Source organism: Lycorma delicatula, chromosome 7, assembly GCF_047948215.1.
Source record: "Lycorma delicatula isolate Av1 chromosome 7, ASM4794821v1, whole genome shotgun sequence".
Taxonomy (NCBI): Eukaryota; Metazoa; Arthropoda; class Insecta; order Hemiptera; family Fulgoridae; genus Lycorma; species Lycorma delicatula.
In genome coordinates, this window is record NC_134461.1 from 81,790,976 (window position 1) to 81,808,637 (window position 17,662).

Genomic DNA, 17,662 nt, shown 5'->3' on the forward strand with positions numbered 1-17,662 from the left:
CAGTGTTTTTTTTCATTGTGGACAATCATAATATCAAGTACTAAATCCACTGAATGAAGAAATATGATAATATTTTATGAGAATGAAGAAGAAAGATCATTTTCAGTTCATTTGTAGGACTGCTGGAGGAGAAGATGAGTTAACAGCCAAGAAGAAAAATATGTAGAAATCATAATTATTCTACTCAAAGAAATGTGTATTTCGTAAAAAAAAAATCCATCGCAGATTATTCATAACAGCAAAGGTGACCAACAGGCAGAAATTACTGCTTTTTATTACACATCAAAATACAAATATGAGTGAATTCATCTGAGATAATCTGTCAGAAAGAAATTTTATTCTGTTTTTTTTTAAATGTTACTATATGTATGTGGATACCTTTCTTTCTTTTCCTGTTTAGCCTCACAGAGGATGAATGAGGATGATATGTATGAGTGTAAATGAAGTGTAGTCTTGTACATTCTCAGTTCGACCATTCCTGAGATGTGTGGTTAATTGAAACCCAACCACCAAAGAACACCGGTATCCACGATCTAGTATTCAAATCTGTGTAAAAATAACTGGCTTTACTAGGACTTAAACGCTGGAACTCTCGCCTTCCAAATCAGCTGATTTGGGAAGACGCGTTCACCACTAGACCAACCCGGTGGGATGTATGTGGATACCTAACTATAAAAAATTTAACTCACTGAAATTTTTAATCAATTATCTTTAAGAATTCAGATATGAGAGGTGTTTGACTAGTTTAATATTTAAAAGAAAAACTCTCTAACTGATTACATCTCAGTCATCAGCCAGGCCTCAGTCAGGATGCCACCAATGTAAATGCCTCGGCAGACACTTGCATCAGTAAAATACAAATCAAATTTTGCCTTCACGTAGGCCTTGAACGGACATCTTCACATCTAACCTAACATGATTCCTTCAAACTAACTGATCAAAGCCGCGGAAGCGCAAACCCCGTGCCTAATCCAGATTTGACAGCACTGTTTGTGACTGTGAATGCTTCAGAGAAAACGAACGAGTTGTAAGTTAAATCAGTGCTACACTTATACCAATCAAAATTATGTTTTACGCAACCTGTAAATTCAGACCTACACCCAAATAGGTCACCTAACAAGGGGAACGTAACCTCATTCCGGTCCGCGCAGTAGCCGGGGACAAACCCCGCATACCCACCCGGTCCCATCATGGAGTCTCGCGCGGCATTACCAAATCACAATCAGGACCGCCACAAGCAGAATGATGCCACGCCACCGGTTGCACGGACTACCACACCCTGGCGGTGCGGCCACCCCCACAAGCGGGAGCCCGAAACCGAATCATAAACAACACCAATATAACCGTAGCACGATGCCAATACCCCTACCACCAACCAATCCAATGCCTAGGACGGAACCATAGCCACCCGGGATCCTGCCACGATCAAATATCTCGATTTAACAACCACTGCAGACCTACACACCGCAAGGGCGCGAAGAAAACCAGCCACTGTAGACCACTCCTTACGGATCATCCAGAAAGGAATGTATTCTCTCAAGTTCCTTAACAGTTCGAGAACGTTTGACCTCGTATCTGGGACAGGCGCAGAGGACCTGGTGCACTGTATTACCAGTCCCACAATCCGGGCATTGACTCCAATCCACCAAACGAAACCTAGCTAAACTCGTCCTAAAGGCACCATGCCAAGAGAGAAACTATGTGATATACCGATTGGGGGAGACCCATCCAATCGCACCTAAATCAGATACTATAGGAAATACACCATGCGTGCAGCGACCTGTGGGGGATTCGTCCCACCTGACCTGCCAAGACGCAAGGCCCAGGTCTTCAATCTCCTCTTTTCGTTCTGACGTCAACAGGTTACTTACCTTGGAAATGTAGCGTTTCTTACGCACATTAGTCAAGATATCTATTGGTTTGACTCCGGCTACAACACAAACTGCCTCCCGCGAGACTGTTCTATAACCGTCTATCTATAACAACCAGAGCAAGAGGAGTCTCTGGGCCCGCAGCAAAATATCCGCGTAATACCTAAAAGCCAAGCGGTGAGCCCAGACAGGTGCAGCATATAGCAAAATAGCCTCACTGATACCTTTGTAAAGGATACGCATGGTACGGTAATTCAACCCCCAATCGGAAAGAATGACTACGGATTCCATAAAAAGCATCAGTGGCCTTTTTTGCCACATACTGTAATGTTCCTTGAACCGAAAATTTTCATCAAGGATAACACCCAAGTATTTTTGAGCCATAACTACCGAATGGGGAGACCAGTCATCCGAACCCAACCCACCGGGTTGGTCTAGTGGTGAACGCGTCTGCCCAAATCAGCTGATTTGGAGGTCGAGAGTTACAGCGTTGAAGTCCTAGTAAAGGCAGTACTTTTAGACGAATTTCAATACTAAATCGTGGACACCGAAGTTCTTTGATGGTTGGGTTTCAATTAATCACACATCTCAGGAATGGTAGAACTGAGATTGTACGAGACTACATTTAATTTACATTCATACATACCATCCTCATTCATTTTCTGAAGTGATAGTTGATTGGTAATTTCCGGAGGCTAAACAGGAAAAAAGGAAGAAGCCATCTGAACCCGGATTCGTCGGAAAGCAGCCAATCGGCCCTTAAGCAACATTATTGTGGTTTTATCTGGGCTGAAAATCATCTAAGTTGGAGACTCCATAGTCGGAATGTCTCACAAGCATGAGCAGCTCGGAACTCTATCTCGTTACGCGAATCCCATTCAATCAATAGCAGCGCGTCGTCAGCATAAGTGACGACACAACAACCACATGGCAACCTCAAACGCAACATGGAATCGAATTCTATGTTCCAGAGAAGGGGACTCAGAACACTGCCCTGAGGGCATCCTTTAGTTAAGGTCTTGCGAACCTCCGAGCCGCAGGAAAACGGTCCGATGGCTGAAATAAGTTGAGAGCACTTCTAATTCATTTCGTGTACACTTTCGCTTCTGCATCTGAAACAGCACCATAAGTTATTAAATGCCCCCGATATGTCCAGAAAAATCCCTAATACATATTTGCAGGAACTAGAGGAAGCTATATCCATCACCTTTAGTATGGCATTCTCAGTGCTCTTGCCTGGTCCGAAACCATACTGGTTGTCCATTAGCAAATGATCAGTGACCAATCTAACATTAATACGCAAATATAGGACCTTCTCAAAAACCTTGCCAATCGCAGGCAAGAGTGTTATTGGACGGTAAGAAGAACTAACAGTAGGATCTTTGTCGCCGTCTCTGAACAAAAATACCAAGTCTTCACGCTTCCAACAAGCCGGAAAGTGGCCGGCGAAGCAACCTCTTATATATTCTAGTTAGAGAACCAAGAACAACTGGAATCGCTCGGACGAACAGCTCCACTGTGATACAATCATATCCGGGGCCTCGTGCAGTACCATACTGCAGATCACCTGACGCACCTCCGCTCCAGTGATCTCAGAAGATTGTAAGTAGGTCTCGAAAACCGTAACTTCTCGCCTGACACGCCGGTGGTATGAAATCTCACCCACCATAGTCCAGGAGCAAATCATTCAGCAAAATATTAAGGACACGGTCCTTTTCAATTACCACACCCTCGCGGGACGTCAAAGCTGACAATAGGACATCTTTCCTGAGCTTATATCCAAGGACTCTATACACAACGCCCCAAGGGTCTCTATTCCTTTGCTCCTGAACGAAGGAACCCCAGGAATTAGTCTTGGAGGACCTAATGCTATGAAAGTACCTAGCCCTCATTCTGCGATAATCCGCAGTTAGGGCCGTACGCCGATCGGGATCACTCTCTTGTTTCGCAGCCCTTCTGAGTCGATTTACAGACTGCTTCATTGATGTCAGATTCCGAGACTACCAACCAGATATACGTTCCCGGCCAGTGCCTCTAGGAATGGCGGCTTCAGCCGCCGCCACCACCGCAGAAGTGAAATTTTCTGCCAGGACATCTAATAGTAAGGTACACGGTACAACCATCAACCTGAATAGTATTTGAAATTATTTCTTTTGTTTAAAAAAGTGAGATCTTGCAGAAATAAACATTTAAAAAATTGAGCAACAAAAAAAAATTAAAATTATTTAAAACTGGACATTTTCTCAAAAAGGGAAATTTCTTTGTAACCTTTAAACAATAGACCTGAACAGTTTTACAAACTATTATATCATACTAATTGTGTTATATACAGAATAAAATTCTGCAACATTTTGCTATAGTCAGGATATTTTTGGTTTTTCTGTTGGTACTAATCAACTGATGTAATTATTTTTTAGTCTATATTGAAAATAATTATGTTACAGTTCACAGAATGAGATTTTATGTTTTCAGTGTTTGTGGAAACATAACAAGGATATTGCTACATTAAAGACGAATTCCAAATGAGGATTTCTTAATTTTCCACTACAGACAATTGCATAAACTGAACAAAATTTTTTTTAAAAACTTGAAACACTGTTGATGTAACCATAAAATTAAAAGTGTACTCAAACATCAGCTAGAAATTCTTTCACAGACTTGGAGCACCAAAATCAAGTTTATGAAAAATTTTAAAGTAACTGAAGTTTAAGTGTTACAATTAAAAATTACTTCATGCACTAAATGAATTTCAGATGAAGATGAATTTGATAGAAGAGTGGAATATTTTATGAATCTATTGTACTGTAAACTGAATGGCTTTATAAACCACCACAGTTATATTAACTGAACTGATGAAAATCCTTGCATAATTACAGAGAAGGAACTTAATGTAGATAAAGTTCATTTTAAGTATGGGATCACAAAAAAAAGATCATTGTCATCTAATTGTTCGATGACAATGGAAAAGGTCACTTGTATCTGGAGATCTTTTTATTCATGAGCTGTTAAATAAACCTGTTTGAAACAGGCTATCCCTAATTTGCCAGAAGGATAGGGCATTTCTTCACTATGTTCTTCAAGTTAGAGATCACTTTGATCAAATCTTACTGAATGGATATTACTCCATGGAACAATTAATTAGACACTAAATTCATATGATTTAGTACCTTGTGAATTTTTGTTAGGAGACATGGCATGTTCTTCAAATCTATATGATCTGAACCATCTCATTTGTTTAAGAATACTTTTTTTTTATGAACTGTGACAAAACTGTTAGAAAAGAAGGTAATTCAGTAGTTACTTGCCACTAATGCGCAAGAGCAGAAGAAAAAAATTGACTCAAAAGTCAGTTGCCCTTCAGGTACTTATTGTTGTACAAAGTTTAATTTTAATATTCTATTATAAGTTTATTTTATTCATACTAATGGTTTAGATTAAATAAAAATAAAAAAACATCTACATTGTATTATAAAATTTGATTATTTACATACATCAACTTAAAAATTATTTTATTACATATATTTTTGTGATAACTGGAAACTGATCAATGATAAGTGGATGAATTACATGGGCTTGGTAAGATTTTTAACATAATTTTCCAAAAATCTTGTATGTATCTTTTATGTTTACAAAAAGTTTATTTCAAATTCAGTTTATGGTGTTATATAATGAATTACAATAACATTGTGTTGTGAAAAAAATCTTCGTAATTTCCTTTTTACTTTAACCAATTAAATCAAAGAAACTATGAACATTATGTAGCTACTACAGTAAAAATTTTTCTTTCAGCTTTTTAGGACAGAATAGTCACACAAAAAGTTTTCTCCAACCCAACAGAATTTAAAATTGGACTACAGTAATTTCAGGTATTCCATGTCAATTAATGTTTAATATTTGTTAAAAGATGGTCAACATTTTTATTACTGTTTTATTTTTTGTACGATTACTAAGAGACTAAACAAATGTATACAACTTGATATTTCATTGTCCCAGCTTTATACCTTGATATAGAGTTGTTGAATAAAACAACTGTAACAACTTATGAAAAACATTTTTTTTGTCATAACTTTTGGGCTTTGAATAACATAACTGAATCTGATGTTTACAACAGTTACTCAGTAATCAAAGATGAAAATATCTTTTAATGTTGCAAATTTGCACAGATGACAATGTTTGTTTTACAATAGATCAAAAGAACTGGAGAGTCACTGGTATGAAAAAACAAAGTCATAACATGATAAATAGAATTTTTTGCCTTTTAATGATGTTATTCTAGTTGTCTGATGTTAATAGAGTGAGATATGATAGAATTTCTTACAGCCACAAGCTTTTCTTGATGACAGATTAGAGAATTAGGAATGGAAATTTGTATTATGTGATAAAAGCCCATACTTGACCAGCATTAAAACCCAGAACCTTTTGGATAAAAGATGAAGATTCAAGCATTCCGCCCTGGAGATTAGTCTAATATTAAAATACATAAATAAATACAATGGTGTTATTATTTTGAGCTGAAATAAACCATTTTAGTACTGTATCAATTATTTTCTGGTTTAAAATACCATTTATTTCATAAAATAAAAAGAATTGTTCATTGAATAGACGAGGAGTACACACAGTTTAAAAAGAACAAGCCTGGTATAACAAACAGTTTTTTCTTTGTGTAATGCACGAAAACATTATGTAAATGGTGAACTTTATTAAAATATATAATTAAAAATAAAATGCAAGTCCATAGTCAACATGACCCAATTATAATAAATGATTGAAACGTTTATATTTTTCTGATTAATTACTATACATAAATAATGATAATTAATAAAAACAATATATGCATGAAAAATGATTTTAAAATGCAGTTATAAAATTCTCTCTGGTGAAAGTTACACATATAGCAATCAAAGTTAGCCAATAGGCAACGGAAATTTTTGTCAAGAAGTTTTCTAAACGAAGTTATTTCTCTCTAATCTTTTCATTAAAATTTTTATTCCTGATAATTCTTTTTTCAGGTGAGAAGCCTGAAAAAATTGAGATTATATAATTGCTAATAGGAAGATAAGTCCTAACTATTCTATTTGTGATATTATTGTTAAACTATTCTAGAAATAAGAGAAAAGAATGTATGTGTAATAGCTTAAAAAAATTTTGCATTCAAAGAATGCTGTAGCATACAATTCACAATAATCCATTTAAATTACAAGATATACAATTTATTTAACTTTATAATCTCAGTGGCCAATTTTTTCTGCAACTGTTGCAGCATAATAAACAAACCCAGTTCAAAACATAAAAAAATTCTCAGCGCAAACAACTTTTTATCAAATGAGGAAGATTATTGTCAAACAAAGAATAAGCAATAAATTGAAACATTAAGAACTATTAGTCTTCAAATTATTTAGTAAAAAAAAAATTGAATAATTCCTTAAAATGTAATAATGTACTGAATCTTCTAATATTTAATATATAAAAGGTTATATTTGGCAACAATATAGGTAAAATATTGAGTGCTAATCTATTCATAGATTTTCCATTTAAAACATTTTTGCAATAAAACAATCAGTAGTAAATACACCAAATCGAACACTAGTATACTGGGAAATTTCAAACTTAAAGCAATCAGTTCAGACGTTAAGTAATTAAATAAATGTTAAGTCTAAGACAAGGTAAAATATACCCAATGAAAAAATAAAACACAAATATACTCACACAAAAAAGTTTATACTGATGCGTTTAACTCACACATCTTTTAATAACAAACATTAATCTCACAATACGTCAAACCACCTCAAACAATAGTCGCACACTGACACTCCACGGGATACTTCATGCACAACCCTGACATCGTCATGCAGTTAGAAAAAAACACACACAAGATGGAAAACGATTGTTAACGGAAAATAAAATTGATTTGTCACGGGAAGTGAAGTTGCGTAAATTTTAGTAAACGAAATAAACGCAATAAAAACTCACGTTGAATAAATACTTGTTTGTTACTCAGAAATAGTAAAAAACAGTAACATTATAACGAGGGAATTAGACATTTTTTTATTATAATACTGAGAAAAATTATTTAATAAAATTAATTAATTTAATGATATTCTATTTTTTGGGAAACAATATTTTTTTTGGAAGGAAGGATATGTTATCACTATGCTACCATTTTTTAGAGAACAATATTTACCTGTCTCTGCGATCGAGAAGGTTCTGAATATGTATAACGTATTTGTGCCAGGGAGTAACGTCGTGGTTTTGTGAACAGCTGATGTGGAATATTATAAATTAATGTAATTTTTTTTAATAGTAATGAATAAAATCTTTATATCCTATTTTAACTGATTCTTAAAAGTATATGCTTTCCTTTACTTCTGTTAAATTTTTTATTCAAAAAGGTTATATGTTTTATGGAATAAATAGTCACTTGCTCGAAGAAAACTGCTTATTCGTCTTTATTATCTTTTTAACTTAATTATCTTCTTTGGCGTCATATCAGAACTATGTAATTTGTTATTAATGGTTTGTAGAATAGTATTTTTGATGCTTTTAAGGAATTTAGTCATTTCTTAGTTGTTAGTGATCAACTAATTAAATATTCCGTAAAGTTCAGCTCCTTATCAATAATTCAATGAATCTCGCTTTTTGACTGAACTGTTCTATTTTGTTTCTGGTATCAGAATAAAATGTACCGATTGTATAACAAATTTGTACAATTTGTTAAAATTTATTTTTATGTTTAAAGTTAATGGTTTCTGGAAATATTTAAGAGAGATGTTAAGCTTCATTAAAAGTGAAAACTTATATTTAATAAGTTTATATTAACTTTTTTTTGTAGTTTAACAATCCTTTATTAAAATTTAATTTTTTGTTTAATATGTATTTCAGGGGCTAGGATTTTAAATATAGCTTGTAGATTAAACTTTTTTTTACAGTTATATACAAAATTAGGGTCCATAGATTGTTAATACAGATAAATCATCAAAATTCAAAAAATGCTGACATTTCAACATGTACTCTCACTGATCTGTGAACTTACTACCAAAATTAACACATCATAATGAAGAAAGGGGTTGAAGAATTTGACATCTTAACTTGAATGGGAGCAACACATAAATGATTTTGCATGGATTAGTTCATATACTGCAGCAAATTGTTTCTCCTAGTACCTGAGATCCAGGACAGGATTTAGTTAGGTAAATGCTTGCCATCCCCAGAGTTTTGCGATATTTGAAAGTATAACTGAATGGTATTGTTCTGTAATTGTAGGATAGAAAATACAAGAAATCTGTGCACTATGCTAGAGTCCTTAAACTTAAAAAAAAGTAAATGATTTCCTCACAGCAACCATCTTACATTGAAAATTTGGCAACAGTACTGTGTGTTCAAGTTCAACTTGACTACCAATTCACTATATCATAACAATTTTACCCAAATGTTCTACACCGTATATAAAATTGAAACACCAAATTTTCTATGATAACTTGTTGAATTTTTAGATGACTATATAAGCTTGTTCATGGATTGCAAGTATTATATAGCTAAGAATTCAGCAAAAACATTTATAGTTGTCAATATCAACACATTGTTTAAAGTTGTACTTGTTGGTCTAGTGGTGAACTTGTAATCACAAATCAGCTGATTTCAAAGTTGAGAGTTCTAAGGTTCAAATCCTAGTGAAGGCTGTTACTTTTATATGGATTTGAATACTAGATTATGGATACCGGTGTTGGGTTTCAATTAACTACACATCTCAAAAATGGTCGACTTAAGACTGCATAAAAATATACTTCATTTTACATTCGTGCTATCATCCTCTGAAGTAATACCTTATGGTGGTTCTGGCCTGGGGGCTAAACAAAAAAAAGTGGTTTCAACATTATATATCAAATTATATGTAATGTTTTTAAAGGAAAAAATCCAAGTTTTTCATTGACTTCATTATATCACCAGGAAGAAAAGGAAAAAGGTAAGGGTGTTCAAGCTTCTTTATATCAGAAAAGAGTAATAGAGGGGGTGAACAGTATGAAAGAGATGCCTTACTCAAAAAGGAACCATGTAACTATTTTAACAACTACACTGAAAAGAGGGCTTCAAGACTTCTTTCCTTTGAAAATCAGGGTTCTTTACCTAGGATGAGAGCAGCACCTTATTAATGCTGGATTTTGTACCTACGCCAAAAAAATGCTGCAACAAATCGTTTTTCCAACATACTAAACAGCATTTAAGAACAGGCTCAGGCTTCTTCAAGGAGCTTTGCTTATTCCAGAATTTATGGTTTAAGGTATCAAACTTGACTAAAAACTTTCAGTTAATTTTTCTGTTTATAAATTAATCTGTTAGATTAGAGAAGTAGTTATTAATAGCTACCAATCAGCTATTTGTCATGCTGAAGGAACAATTTCAAATTCAGTAAAGTTACAATAACAAATGGATATTTTACATTACTAGTATGTTTCAGATATTGGCATTCATTTAATGGCACTCTAGTGATCAACTTACTACTGAACTATAAGCTGCATTTAAGCCCTGTTGTGAAGAAGTAAAATTCAAAATAAAAATAAAAAATAATTGGAAGTTTTGCCACCCATTGTGACTGATTGTTGGTGAAAGTGATAAGAGAAAAAATATATCTACTGCAGTAACATTAATGATATTTTATAAATATACATATCCACAGTAAAAGAATTAATATTAACGCATAAAAACATCTTTTCAATTATGGGTATGGTTGTAACATTGCCAGTTAGCTAGATTGTGATGGTACTGAACCCTCCTTAAAATTAAGTTGAAGGTTAACTAATAAATAACTGGTAAATAGTTTTGTTTGCAACATACATTTATATTATTTTATGTATAATAACTTTAATGTGAATTTGAATGGCTGCATTTCTCGGTAACTGAGATCAAGTTAATGATATCTTCTCTAAAGTGATTGATCTGAAAATAGCCACCAAATAGCTGGTTTTTAGATCAGTTGATCTCTGGTTTGATTCCCAGCAAGGGTAAAACATTTTTTATTCTATTATTTCATCAGTCATTCTTCTTTATTAAAATTCACGCAAAAGCATGCACAGGATTTTAAAAATAAGAAACAAACAAGACCAAAACAGCTTTTGGCCTGACACCCTATCATAGAGCTGTACCAAAATCTCAAAATTAAGAAAATTTTTTGAAATAATTAAAATAGAAAGTTTTAAATTATGTGATACTGTTTCAGAAAAAATGTCATACAAAGTTGAAGTTTTAACAAAACCATTAGTGCTTGGAGAAGGCCCACATTGGAATATTGCAACACAAACACTGTACTTTGTTGATATAATGAAAGGATCTGTTCACAGTTACAAACCAGCAACAAATGAACATTTTTCTGCAGTTATAGGAGATGGTAACACTCATATTTCTTTATTTTTATTACAATTTTTTGTTTTTTATAATAGACATGTATCTTACTCTAATGCCTTCTGTTGTAAGTATAACTTTTGCTCATGGAGAATGATCAGAGCTGTAAAATTGTTTGTATTGAGGCTGTAATCTTTTTTTCTTTAAATTTATTGGCATAAGTTTATAACAAAAATGTAGGTATTATATTTATAAATTACTTTCATACGATTATTACAATAGTCTTAAATTATAAGATATATATGCAAATTGAGACCAAAGTAGAAAGATCATTATAATGGTTAATGAAAAATGTTATAACATGATTAATTATAAAAACTTACATAGTAAAATCCAATTTACACAGTAAATTTTTAATCTTTATTTAACTCGCCTAAAAATAACATCATGAATACAACATGTGTATTCTTCATATTTGACCCCTATCATCACATATTACAGTAATGAACTAATACAATCACATTTGATTGCAGGAAATTGTTTTCAAAATATGTCATTTGACCAAAAAAGAAGTTGCAAAATGGATTTAAATAAGAAGGTATCTGTAAAAATTTTGGAAATTTCACAGTGAAGGGTTAATGTACATGAACATACCCATTAAATGAAATGTTTATATTGCGTGTTAAATCTGGATTGTATGCATGCTGTTGCCAAATTTCAGTTACGTAATTTGTGCCAGCACAGACCCTGGATTCTATCTCTTATTTTTGATACAGTGGCAGTCTGATACTACTACGTATATGTATTGTATAATAACCATTATTACTTTAAGTACTGTTTAGAAAATATCCATTAAACAGTTCTTGGGCATTTGTGTACACTGTTTCATTGTTTAGTATAGTTATTTTCTTTGAGTATATGCAATATACTCAAAGAAAAATATTCATATCATATTTTTGGTAGTACAATCTGTCTTTCAAAAGATTTTCTTGCTGGTTATTCTAAGTGGAACAACTAACCTATTCATTTTAATTAGAAAAAAAAAATTGATATGAAAAACTTTAAAAGAGATCTGGCAAAAAACTGACATTTTGTAATAGATATGAAAAGAGAATAGTATGATAAAAAATAAATAATTACTATAGTAGTGAAAGTATAGATGAGTAAGAGCAATAAAATTGTCTTAAATGAAGCTTGATTAAGATTTTGTTCTGTATGAGCATATATGGTAAAAATTTGTATATAAAGTGGTAATTCAACTAGGTAGCAGTCTCAAGATTGACAACCTATGACAATCAAATATGGAAAGTCTTTTAAGGAGAAATCTGCCATCAAGTAAAGACTTGAAAAGACTGCATTTGGATTCAGCAGGCAGTTACTTAAGAGATACGGATGAGTCAGAACATCTGAATAAACACAAAAAATTTAAACCACGACAAATAAACTACCTAGCAACCCACAACATTAATTCTTTAATAAAAGTTGGAAATTCAAAACACTTATAGATACATTAACAAAACACAAAATATTAATAGCAGGACTACAAGAAATGAGAAACACTTACCCAGAACCATTCAAATCACAAGGATTCAGAATATATAATGGATTTCCTGGTAAGAAAGTCCTGAAAAACTGCTCTACCTTTGGGACCGGATTCATAGTAAGCACCAAAATCCTAAACTCTGTTATTGACTTCAAAGCAATATCCCCCAGAATAGACACACCCTCAATAAAAGCATCTAACAAAATATACACAATAATAAACAGACACACATCTACTAATGACAAAAACAACAAAGTAAAATCAAGATAAGATGTGAACAAATTTTGGGAACTACTAGATCAAACAACTACCAACATTAACAACAAACACATCAAGATACTGGTAGGAGATTTGAGTGTCCAACTAGGCAGAGAAAAGAAATACAAAGATGTGGTAAGAGAACTTGCAGCACATAAATGTACAAACAAAAATGGAATGAAATTAATAGAATATTGCAGAAACCACAGAATCTAAATATTGCAGAATGATATCTAAATCTACATACTTATTATGAAAAACCTGTCAACTCAAAACCTGGAAACACCCTAACTGGAATAAAGGAGAATGGCAACTAGACCACATATGCATGGACAAGAGCTTCCATAAACAGATACAGAACATCAAGAGTGCTAAAAGGCGAAAACCCAGGATCAGATCACTACGTGGTCAAAATAAAAATGATTTTCTCCCCACAAAAGAAAATACCAAAAACCACGAAAAACAAAAAGGAATACAATACAGACAATCTAATAAATAATCAAAACTACCAAGAAGCAACCAAAAATATTAATGATAAAGAATTAAATAAACGTACAACAAAACTATAAGATTCAGCAAAACACACTGCTCCAATCCAACCAAGAGGCACCAGTTGTGGAATAAACATTGCGACATTACAGTAGAGAAAATACATCAAAGTTGGATCAAACACCAATGTGACCAATCAGAGGAGTCTCACTTGAACTAACAAAACAAAGAAAAGAAACCCACAAAACAATAAGATACACCAAAAGACAATTCCAAAAAGACGTACTAAAACAAATCGAAAGATAATACGTAGAATGTTTAAAACACAAATACAAAAATATGAACCACCAACTCTAATCCTAAAAGATGAAGATGGTAAACCCTCACGTGATATTAAACAAAATGCAGAAATATTAGCTAAATCATTCAAAAAACTACTAAATTGTGAAAACTCAAATAACTCTTCCAAATTGACACAAACACACTTATCAAATCAAACCAAAACCAAATAAACCCACCTGTACCAAAAGAACTAAACCAAGCATTAAAAGAAATGAAAAATCACAAAATAAGCGGGGAAGACCAGAGTGGTAGTACTATGTAAATACTCCTCCAAGGAGACTAAACAGTCACTTCTAGAAAATCTGGAAAGAAGAAAAATTATCTAAACACTGGACTACTGTACTCATACCCCACTACACAAGAAAGAAGACAAATCAACCCCAAAAACTGCAAACGAATTTCACTACTAGATTGCTCATATAAAATACTCTTAAGAATAATACTGAATAAAATAAAAGATTAAATCAAAAATGAACTGGGAGAATATCAAGGGGGATTTAGACTGTGGAGAAGCTGTCCAAAACAAATAATCACTCTCAAATTAATAATGGATGTACACAAAATGAAACAAAGACACCTAATAATATCATTCATAGATTTCCATAAAGCCTATGACAGTATTCATATACCATCAATGCTGAAAATACTAAGAAACCTAGGATTACACCCAATTAGTAAAAATGATAGAACCAACATTAACTGACTATACTCCAAAATAAAATTCAGAGGAGAAATATCAGAACCATTTCTAATCAAAACAGGTTTAAGACAAGGAGATGGATCATCCCCACTGCTCTTCAACTGCACCGTTGAATATGTAATGAGAGAATGGTAAAAAAAAGACCCACCACACATAACAATTGAAGCAAAGAAACATCTAAACCATATCAAAGTAAACTGTCTAGGATTTGCAGTTGACCTAGCATTGCTAGCCAATAACGTCACAGAAGCTAGAATCCAAGTAACTTCATTGGAAGAACTAGCAGGAAAAATGGGCCTAAGAATGTCATATGAAAAGACTAGAATAATGGCCATAAATCCCCAGGTTATTGAACCATGTAATTATAAACTGATACAAACCATTCAACTGAGCTAGTTGAATGTTTTAAATATTTAGGAGAAAATATCACACATGACCTCAAAGAAAAAATAAACTGGAAAGAAAGAACACAAAATCTCAATTATGCACAAAATACTACCAAAACAACATATAACAAAAGGTACATCTCAATAGATACCAAACTCAAACATTGCAAAACTGTAATCAGACCTATAATATCATATGGAAGCAAAACACTCTTCAAACTAAGATGCAACATTTCCTACTCAGCAAAGATGCAAAGAATAAGAAAGAAGGATTCTAAGAACATGCATAAATAAAAGTCGACTTACTGATGGGGGAGAATGGAGACTTATACCAAATCAAGAGGTACATAAAGACATAGAACCAGCTCTAGGACTACTTTAGAACGAAAAGAATCTCCTTCTTTGGACACATAATAAGAACAGAACCGAACAGGCTCATCAGGAAACTGGTCAAGAAATACTGAAAAACATCCAAAACACAGACCTGGCTAACCAAAATTAAACAAGATATGCAAGAACTAGAAATCACAATAGAAGATTTACAAAACAAAACCGACAATACAAAAATACTAAAAGAAGCAAATTCCAGATTTAAAATTAAAGAAAAGAAAACAACAATAAGGGTTTGTTCAGAAGAACTCAAAAAAGCAAGATCTGACAGAATGAAGAAGTATTGGGAAGCAATGAAGAAGAAAAATAAAAAGAAAAGACGAACCAGAGTTGACTTAAGTGGTCCACTGTGACCTCAAAATCCTAAAAAAAAGTGGTAATTCGTTATGATTAACCAAAATTTAAAAAACAACAAAAGTAGCTTTCCTCAGTCATCACCAAGTGGTTATGAATACCACATAGCATATCTACCTTATGTTTTTTTTTTTTTATGTTTTGGTTTAAGTAAATAAGTACTTTTATATCCAAAATTTGTTTTACTTCCTTTTAAAACAAACCATTGTAATCTTCTAAAAATCTTATGTGGACACTACATGACTTCCTTGTATGCTTATTAAATTACATATACACATTTTTTTAAAATGAAAAGTACATGAAATTTTATTTCATTAATAACTTCTGATATTTTTTCATAATTTTCTTTTTTTATTGTTATTATTGAATTATTATGTATTGTAAACTTTTTTTTATAATCAGATGTTAATAATTATTAATAAATAATATATTTAAATAAAAAAAAAATAAAAAAGGGATTTGAAATCTGATTAGAACTGATGTGCCTTTCCCTTTTAAGATCCAAATATTTCACTCATTAAAATTTCATTTGGCTATAACTCTGGAATCAATGAAAATAACTACCACTTATGTATTGTTGAAAAACTCTCAATGAGGGCTTATTACTACAGTTACAAAATCCAAATTTTTTTGGACACTTTTGCTTTAGTCGATTGCAATCAAATGGGGAGGTGCATAACTAGATGTTACAACAGTCCTAAATCCAAAATTTCAACATCCTACAGCTAAATCATTTTTGAGTTATGCGAGATACATATGTATGTACACACATCATGCTGAAACTAGTCAAAAGGAATTCAGGGATGGTCAAAGTGGATATTTCCGTTGAAATCTGGAAACCAAATTTTTTCACAATCACAATACTTCCTTTACTTTGTACAATGAAGTAAAAAAAGAAGATTTTGGCACAAGAAATTTACACACCAGTTATAAACACGGAGTTCTGATAATAACCTGTTCTGTTCTGAAAACGAAGATTATCAGACAAGCATATCATGAAAAAATAATAAGTGGTCTCCCACAAAATTCATTTACCTCTATAAATTAGGGACTTAGACTAGGGAAGTTAGCCATTATTTTAGCTTTATTTTATGATGTAAGCTTGCTTGTAAATTAGATTTCAACTTAAAGATTAGAGTTAATACTGAAATTTATATACTAACTTTATTTTTGTTGTAGGTGAATTACCAGTATCACTAATAATACCTGTTGAAGCCCAAAAAGATAAATTTCTTATAAGTATTAAAAATGATTTAGCAGTTATTGAATGGGATGGCAAAAGTTGTACAACCACAAAACCAGAAATTATTGCAAGTATTGAACCAAAAGATAACACTAACAGATTAAATGATGGAAAAGCTGATGCCAAAGGCCGTTTATGGGCAGGTATGTACATAAATTATTTAAATGTCTTAATGTTGTTATTGCATATAATTAAAATAAATATTTTGATTTTTAAACGTGGGTGTTATATGTGTACTAAGGAATGCATGAATAATATTAAGTAGTAATTAAATGATCCAGAATGTGGATTAAATTGCTTTCCTTAAAATAACGACTATACAGTTTCTAGAACTGAAAGGATCCAAAAGTTCTTATAGTTTTAATTAAAGTTTAAAATCACAAATGAAATGATTTGTGTTTACATTCCCAAAATATAAAACAATTCTTTGGCAAATTGTTACAGTTTAATTTCTTCGTTAGTTATTTGGTATCAAACATTATTGACATGTTAGTTATCAAGTAGATATTATGTTTTATATGGTTAATGTGATTTTTGTATGTTTTTTAATTATTATTTTATATTAAATTAAATTAAATATTATTATCTTTAAAAAAAAACAAAATTTAGCACAATCCATCACAGTACAGAATCAAATAAGATTTCTTACCTTATATTATTATTAGCACAATCCACCACAGTACAGAATCAAATAAGATTTCTTACCTTATATTATTATTTTTCTTTTTCATTTATACATCAGTAGCACTTTCG

At 32.3% G+C, this 17,662-nt stretch overlaps 2 protein-coding genes across 3 annotated transcripts in view; one reads left to right on the forward strand and one right to left on the reverse strand.

Moving 5' to 3' along the window:
• Taf12 (TATA-box binding protein associated factor 12) overlaps positions 1–7,729 on the reverse strand; it is a 31,435-nt gene extending 23,706 nt beyond the window's left edge. Inside the window, exon 1 of one of the 2 annotated variants that reach the window (XM_075370107.1) lies at positions 7,578–7,729. The gene's annotated coding sequence lies outside the window, so the exon portion shown is untranslated. The remainder of the gene's footprint in view (positions 1–7,577) is intronic. The other variant, XM_075370109.1, reaches the window with a different exon arrangement.
• Positions 7,730–8,065: 336 nt separating this feature from the next.
• Positions 8,066–17,662, forward strand: part of LOC142328320 (uncharacterized) — a 73,715-nt gene continuing 64,118 nt past the window's right edge. Inside the window, exons 1-3 of the mRNA XM_075372026.1 lie at positions 8,066–8,155; positions 11,083–11,250; positions 16,846–17,052. Of these exons, the coding sequence (XP_075228141.1) occupies positions 11,088–11,250; positions 16,846–17,052 (370 nt within the window). The 5' untranslated portion in view covers positions 8,066–8,155; positions 11,083–11,087. The remainder of the gene's footprint in view (positions 8,156–11,082; positions 11,251–16,845; positions 17,053–17,662) is intronic.